Source organism: Lolium rigidum, chromosome 4, assembly GCF_022539505.1.
Source record: "Lolium rigidum isolate FL_2022 chromosome 4, APGP_CSIRO_Lrig_0.1, whole genome shotgun sequence".
NCBI lineage: Eukaryota > Viridiplantae > Streptophyta > Magnoliopsida > Poales > Poaceae > Lolium > Lolium rigidum.
In genome coordinates, this window is record NC_061511.1 from 24,005,149 (window position 1) to 24,013,562 (window position 8,414).

The following is an 8,414-nucleotide window of genomic DNA, read 5'->3' on the forward strand; positions in this document are numbered from 1 at the left end:
CCTGAAAAAGTGTGCAAGTTTCTACTTTCTCGAACTTATTCTTTCACCCATAATATTTACCACGATTGGGGTGCTAAATCTGATGTTCTCTGCACTATAGGATTACACGTGTGGTACATAGCATAGTGAGTTGATTTGCCGACCCATAAATATTGTCGCTGTACTTTGGTTGGTGCAACATATTTGTCCTCTGATCTGCATCGTGCCCTATGGTTTGGATTTTGGAACCACCAAAGCTGGTGGGTGCGCCTTGGTAGTTGCACGCTGGCATTTTTGGCAAGTCAGCCATGACAGCGTGTAGGGCAGTCCTGATTTCCTGTACTCCTCCGGGTGCTCAATGTCTCTCTTCATTTCAGTGAAGTCCATGCTGAGTCCTGACAAGATTTCCTCAGGTGTGCCATGACCCTCGTCGGAGTTTATGATCCCATCCCATAGTTTGTCCAGCTCAGTACTGCTCGGGCCCTGCTCCAGCATGGCGGAGATGCCCTTCTTCAGCCGGATCCGCACGAGCTCCGCTGCCACATCAGGCTGGATAGCCAAGTCATCTGGGAGGCATTTCTGGTGTGGTCGCTGCACGTGGACGTCCGTGTAAGTTAGGTGCTTTACCGTGTCAAAGCCCAGGTACCGCCCGCCAATGGTCATGAGCTCCTTCTTGCCCTCTGCCACTGTCAGGTAGACGATGAAGTCCGTCTTCTCCCCAGCGTAGATGCTGTAGATGTCTATTGTGCCAGACCCATCATCAGATTTCACATGGTTGATGTCGCCGCCGCTTGACTCGATTGACAATATGGTGATGCCTTCGCCTGTCCTGAGGGTGATCTTGATGGACATCGCGGCCACAGATGTGAGGCTTGTGATGAATAACACCAGGGCGTCTTTGATCCTGTCGATGTCCTGGTTCATGAAGGTGTAAGTGCCGGATGTCATGTCGGCGATATATTTCATGACATCAGGATTGTGGTCAGTGCCCAAACCAAAAGTGTGCACTGGGAACTCCGAGTCCAGCTTCGTCTGGAATATCTCTGAGTACTTGCCATCTGATAGGAGCATCATGCAGCCTACACGATGGTTGCACTCTGCTCCACGCCACGACAGAATCTAAGAATGAAAATAGTGAAAAAAGATTATTTTAAGAAATCAAATAAGCATTTAGGTGCATGCCATGGATCAATTAAAGCACGTATGTACCTGAGCTCCCTCTCGCAGAGCGGCGCCCATGTCATTCTGACCACTGGCAGACAACTTGTTTATTTTGAGCCTGGCGATTTCCCGGACATGATCGGACATGTGAGTGAGCTTCATGAGGCGATTCTCGTAGGTATTGAAGGACACGATGGAAAGTCGGTCATTCGCACTAAGCCTGTCGATGACAACCATCATAGCCTGCTTCATCTGATCTAGCTTCTTCCCCTGCATCCTCATACTGACATCAAGCACAGCCACAATGTCGATACCGACGCGTGGCATTTCCTCCGCACACCGCCATGGCTCTGCCGCAACTCGCACCAGGACAGGAAAATTGTTGCACGGGTCCTCACTTGGAATCGCCCTGCTCCTTGTGAAAGTTTCTACCTTCACCTGAATTATTGTTTTTCAACATTCATCATCGATCAGTGGTGGCAATAGAGATTAGACCAAGTTAAAAATGAACAGATCGGAAGGGTTTTCTGGAAGAGCTTACCATACTGCTACCTTTATCTGTGTGCGGCCATATGGTTTGGACAACACTAGACTTGTAGGGTGCATGTGCACCCTTGGTGGTCGCACTCTGCCACTTGTGGCATGACAACCATGACAGCATGTAAGCGAGCCCTGAAACGTCTCTCTGCATTTCACCCACATCCAGGCTGAGGCCATACAAGGCCTTTTCAGGTGTGGCATGGCCAATGTCGGAATCCTTGATCACCTCCCACATCTTTTGCAGACCCTGAACGGACAAGTCCTTCTCCAGCATGGCTGAGACTCCCTTCTGTAATTGGGTGCGCGTGAGCTCCATGGCCACATCATGGTGGATGGCCAACTTGTCTGATGAGCATGTAGACCAGGGCCGTAACAGGGATAAGTCTGTTTGAGCCAGGGACATGCTGCCGTTGATACTCTGGTATTGACCGCTGATGGTCACAAGCTTCTTTCTGCCATTCCATACTGTCAGGTGGACGATGAAGTCCTTCTGCTCACCAGCGTAGATGTGGTTGATGTTTATTGTGCCGGACATTTTATCAGATTTTACATCGTGGATGTAGCCACCAGACTCGATCGATGCTATCTCGATTCCACTGTGAACCCTGAGGGTGATCATGATAGACTTTGCCGCAATCGACGTGAGGCCTGTGATGAACAGCGCGAGGGCATCCTTGATGTTGCTGGTGTCTGGGTCGACGAAAGAGTAAGTGCCAGAGGTCATGTCTGCAATGTACTTCAGGACCTTGGGGTTGTGGTCAGCACCCAAACCGAAAGTGTGCACTGGAAATTCATTGTTGATCTTTATCTGTAAGATCTGTGGGTACTTGCCATCTGACAAAAACAACATGCAACCTAGGCGACTGATGCTCTCCTCCGCTCCACGATCCCGCAGAATCTAGGCATGAACTTAACTGTTTAGAAGAGCAACACACGAGTAGCACAAAATAAATGCTTGCATCTGAATGTGAGTGCATATGTACCTGAGCTCCCTCTTGTAGGAAGGCGCTAGCACTATGGCACATGTACCTTCCACTTGTAGTTTTCAGCTGACTTATTTTGAACCTGGCAACATCCCGACCATGGCCAGGGTCGTTAGACATGTACGTCAGCTCCATAAGGTGGCTCTTGTTGGTCTGCAATACCACAATAGAAAGCCGGTCGTTGGGGCTGAGTTTGTCGATCATGATCAACATGGCCTGCTTCATGCGCTCCAGCCTCTCCACCTGGATGTTTTTGCTAATGTCGAGCATGATAACAACATCCACACCATCACGTGGCATCTCACCAGTGTGACGCCATGGTGCTGCAGTAACCCGCACCAGGACAGGGAACTTGTCGCATGCCTCACTTCCCATCATTGCCTTGCTTCTTGTGAATCCTTCTATCTTTACCTGAAGTGTTTGGCATCCACCGATAGTAACGGTGTAGAGAGACAAGTTAAAATCAACTAACTGGATCCAATTTGCAGGTGTTATAAATACTTAAATACACACAGCTTACCAAACTGGTATGTTGTTGCTCTAGGATTCCGAATGCGCCAGAGCTGGAGGCTATTTCCTTAGTGGTTGCACATTGCCACTCATGGGAATTTAGCCATGACAGTTCCATCTTGTCCCGATCTTGGCCTCCCATTTCAGTGACGTCCTTCTCGAGGTCAGCGAAGGTTTCCTCTTGGGCATCGCGACCCTCATCAGAGTTCTTCATCCTGTCCCAAAGTGATTCAATGTTGTCGCCGTTCCTATCCAAGACGCCCTTCATCAATCGGATCCGCAAGAGCTCTGCTGCCACCTTAGGGTGGATGATCACCTCGTCGGATCGGCATTTCCGGCGTGGTCGTGATATGACCACATCCATGCCCACTAGCTCCCCGCTCGTGTTCAGGCTCTCGTACCTTCCACCAACAGTGACAAGCTTCTCTTTGCCCTGTGGGACCTTCAAGTAGACTATGAAGTTCTTCTGCTCTCCAGCACAGATGTTGTAGATGTCTATTGTGCCGAATCGATTGTCCGAGCTTACAAGGCTGCTATAGCAACCTGACACAATGGAAGATATGGTGACACCCTCGTCAGCCTGGAGGGTGATCCCCACAGACCTCACTGCAACCGATGTGATTCTAGCGATGAATAACACGAGGGCATATTTGATATTGTCGAGGTTCCGGCCTTTGATGAAGGAGTATGTGCCAGAGGTTTTGTCGGCCACACGCTTCATGCCCCTGGCGTCGTGGTTGCCTATAGCAATGGTGTGTACCGGGAACTCCCGGCTGATATCTTCTTCGTGGATCTTAGGATGCATTGGACCAGTCCACATGTGCATGATGCAGCCTGTACGGTTACTGATCTCCTCCACTCCACGCTGCCGCAGGATCTATGCACGAACAGATTAAAGCACGATTATGAGAGAAAATCAGCAGAGGTGCTAAAAGTGGCGGATTTAGAATTTTACACAAGGGTGGAGCAACCGTAAAATCTTGTTTAATACCGCAAAAATAACATGCCAACGCGCATGTAAAAAAATTTACTAAAAGCTCAGGAGAAACAAATTCATAAAGTCTCACAAGCAATATAAATTCAATGATTAGGTCTGAAATAAGTTTATCAATTTTCCACATATTTATCGATCACTAATGAATCGATGCCGCAGTTGTGCAATGCAGATAGAGATTAGAAAGAGAGTAATAGGCAACAAGCGAGAACTCGAAAAGAAAAGTCGGTGATCAGAACATGTTGCTGCCGCTTGGCTCGTTACAATATCTTCGGCCTTTGTTTTCACTTTTTGGGTGGCAAATATGGGTAACTACCAAAAATTGTTCATATGGGACCACTTATAGGTATGTTGGAACTAGTTTTTTTTGGCCAAAATACCAAATTTCAGTTTTTTGCATATCCATCAAAATATAGATGTGCTATTGGAGATGCTCTAAGCATGTCTAAAGTTACTATATTTCTCGGTAGGTTTAAGGAAGGTAAAACTGTGAAAACAAATAAAAAAGCATTCCAGTAGCACAAATGAAAATAATGAATACAACTAGTCAGTAAGCACTTGTTTACTTTGATATGTGTTAGGATATTTTATATTGTGAACTTGTATAGTCGCTTTCTTTTCCTCCTGAATGAAGTCCTGCTAACACAATCGATTTAATTTTTCCTTGAAATTTTTGGCTAATGAGAAAGTTAATAGTTCCTATATTTGGTAGAAAGGCACATTGTTATGTGTGCAAATGATGTCACTCCTCCAACGGTTCCATTCAAACCATGTGTTGCAAGCACCAACCACATCGAGGGCCTAGTGCATTTCTCGTTAGGTTGTCTTAAGGAGGGAAAAACTATGAAAATTAATCAAAAATTTATACATATCGAGAAAAGCAGTCTAACGAAAATAACTGAAGTACTAGTAATTAAGCGCTTCCGTGTTTTCTTTTTAAAAGTATTTTCGGAGATTTTATCTAGTGAACTTGTATTAGGCCGCCACTTTCTTTTTCTGGATGTTTCATTGAATTTTTCCGTTCTCTAGCGGTCATATTCATTATGAAATCTGATCATGGAGTGTATATGGGTGTACCTGAGCTGCCTCTTGCAGAGCGGAGGCCTCATACTCACTGTACTGCCGGACATGGCCATGGGCCAGCTCGCTGATCTTGAGCCTGGCAACGCCCCGGCCATGGTCCGACATATAGGTGAGCTCCATGACGTGTTGCGTTTGCATACAGATCCTGGAAAATAAAATGGAGAGCCGGTCGTTGGAGCTGAGCCTTTCGACTAACATTATCATTGCCTCTTTCACATCATTCATTTTGATGTTGAGCGCAACAACGACGTCAACACCAGCGCGCGGCATCTCCGCCGTACGACGCCATGGCGCTGCAGTAACCCGCACCAGAACAGGAAACTTGTTGCATGTCTCGGCACCTTGAACCGTCTTGTTCCTTGCGAACGCTTCTACCTTCACCTGAATCAGTACGTGTTTGACATTCATCAATCATATCTATGGGAGAGTGATACAACAACAGTACAGTAGGGAGACCAAGTAAGCATACAGCTTACCAGATTGTTATCCTTCTCCCTTGAGGACTTCACTACCATCGGTGAATGTGAATTTGCTGACAATAAAATCGCCTGCGAGGAGCCGGGAAACATTATTTATTGGTAGTAGTGAATAGAGAGAGTCATGCATGATTATGTATGTGGTACTGGATGATCCACTACCACTTGTCATGGGAAATTTTCTAGTTGGATATCGTTACAGGGAAACAAAAAAGGTAGACAAGGTTCCAAATGGGAAAGTTTTGTTCCAATGTATCTTGTCACAGCTGGACTTGCTAGCATTAGGCTAGATGATATGTGCCGAGTGGCATGTCAAAAAGTTGTGAGAACCTTTGAGTTGACACAAAAAATTATTTAATGTCACAAATTCTCAAATCCTACATATATTTGTGCATCAGAAAAAATGGCAAATCCCGATGTGAATAATAGCTAAGTCTTTCAGCTAGAGTGCACACCTAACCTAATTCACCGCCCTTGTTATATTGCATAAAACTGCATCCCTCAATCCGCAAAGCTATTATCAAAGGTTCCACATGTACTTATTACAATGGTTTGAAATCTGATCTGAGATTTTGATTTTTCAGTGGTCATCGATGACCCCCTATATACTATTTATATTATGCTATTAGTGGCAAACAAAATGTATTTCAAATACTAGATTTTGTATTTTCTTACAAGAATATATTCATAGTGAAATCACTCTCAAGCAGGCTGACAAAAAAATTAAATGGAAGGAGTGTGATCATACTAGCATATACTACTATTACCAGTTGATTTAGGAACCAAAACTTTATGTTTGCACTTTAGTTATTACAAAATAACATATCACCACAAGCTATCCTTCTGTTAGCAAAATGGGGTATGATTACCTTTTTAATATTAGTTTCAGTCTGATCCAGTCTATCTATAATCTTCATTATATTTGGCCTTTCGTTCCTATCAGACTTCATGGAGCTCAGTCCAATCTCAGTGCATATGATCACTTGTTCACAATATGCTTCTAGTATCCTTGAAGAAGTACAAGCTGCTTCCAACCTGTTCCTCCATTTTTCGTGTACCTATGTAATCAAATTGTAAAGCTAGGATGCTCAAATGTAAAACATCATAATATTTATCAAACTATGAGCACTGATCATTTTTATCAAGTGAAGAGATGGTGCTTTCTACTTGTTCAAGGAATTCTTGGTAAGGCTTTTCGTCACTTTCAATGGGCCCCTTGGGTCCTGCAATTATCTTTGTAATTACAACACCCAAGCTAAACACGTCTAACTTCTTTGAGACGACACGTCCATAAATGTATTCAGGGGGCATATATCCACTGCATATGACAACATAAATATAATTGAGATTAAATGATTATGTTTTAACAACATTTTAGTTTCAGTAGAAAAGTAATTCAATCGCTTACATTGTTCCTATAGGACTATTTGTGACCCTAGTTTGTTCTTCGCCAAAGAACTTGGACAAACCAAAATCTGCAAGTTTTGGTGTCATATTTTCATCTAACAGTATGTTGTCGGGTTTTATGTCCAAATGGTAAATTGGTTCTTTGAATCCTTCATGAAGGTATTTTAATCCCTCACATGCCCCCTTGATGATACTGTAACGTGTCTTCCAGTCAAGTCCATCAACTATATCTGTAAATTTAGAAAAACAAAGGAGTCGATGAATTGCAAATGTAGATAAACAACGTACAATGGCATATTCAAAGTGGATCAGGAAATACCAGAAAGATGTTTTTGAAGGCTCCCCATGTGCATATACTCAAAGCAGAGCGCTTTGTATGTTGTTTCACCAAAAACTATCTTTCCTTGGAAATCTACATGTTCATGTTGTGTATCATAGCAATAGCCAACTAACCGTACAATGTTAGGATGCCTGAGCACCATGAGGTTATTAAACTCGTTTTTGAATTGTTCATCAGTTGCTTGCAGGTTATTGTGGAACAACTTCACCGCAATCTCTTCTCCGCGATGCACGCCCTATTGAAGATCGATTGTCAGCACTCGGTGTCATTAGAGAAACATAACAAATTGTAACTGTTAGGCTATGTTTGCATTTTAGTACAAACAAGTCAGTGACAAAGTCAGTATATTCCTGTTTTGTAGTTAAGATTTTTTTTAATGCCACACACTTCACTGTTAGAAATGCAAATATGACCCGCCTGTATGAATCTTACCTTGTATACCTTGCCGTACGCGCCTCGACCAAGCGCTCTTTTCTCAGAGAAATTATTTGTGATTTCTCCTAAAATTTGGATTGTTAGACTTGTTGGCTCCGTACTTCCGTTGCTACCCATGGTAGAACTACTGTCTGTACAGGTAAAGCTACATGCTTACAGAGATGGAATCAGATCATGTGTATTTAGCTGCAGCACATAAGCTCAAACGTAGATATATGTATTCAAGGGATTGAGCAATATTGGTCGAGAAGAACAAGGTGTGACCAAGATCTCAGCTGCATCGAGATGTAGTACATACTAACCTGGAGCTGGATCTTGTGCTTGAGCTAGAGGGTGCTCCATCGGGGCCGCCAGTAGATGCCATGGTCAATGCTCTTCGTTCATCCGGGAGGCTGATGGTGGTGTGTGCCGCGTTTTCGTTTTCGTTTTGGGCTTTTTGTCCTTGTCTGATGGCCTCGACTACCCCTCTCTGTTTTCTTCCTGTACAGTTGAAGTCTCTTGTAACT

The 8,414-nt window shown here is 44.1% G+C and overlaps 1 protein-coding gene across 1 annotated transcript; it reads right to left on the minus strand.

The window, feature by feature from the left end:
* Positions 1-207: 207 nt before the first annotated feature.
* Positions 208-8,250, minus strand: LOC124646765. Its single transcript, XM_047186832.1, has 13 exons — positions 8,211-8,250; positions 7,906-8,039; positions 7,453-7,708; positions 7,135-7,363; positions 6,894-7,044; positions 6,596-6,784; positions 5,727-5,798; positions 5,245-5,631; positions 3,184-4,050; positions 2,664-3,074; positions 1,682-2,578; positions 1,189-1,578; positions 208-1,098 (listed from the first exon to the last, which is right to left on the minus strand). The coding sequence occupies exons 1-13, from the start codon at positions 8,248-8,250 to the stop codon at positions 208-210; spliced, it is 4,914 nt and encodes a 1,637-aa protein (XP_047042788.1).
* Positions 8,251-8,414: the final 164 nt, after the last annotated feature.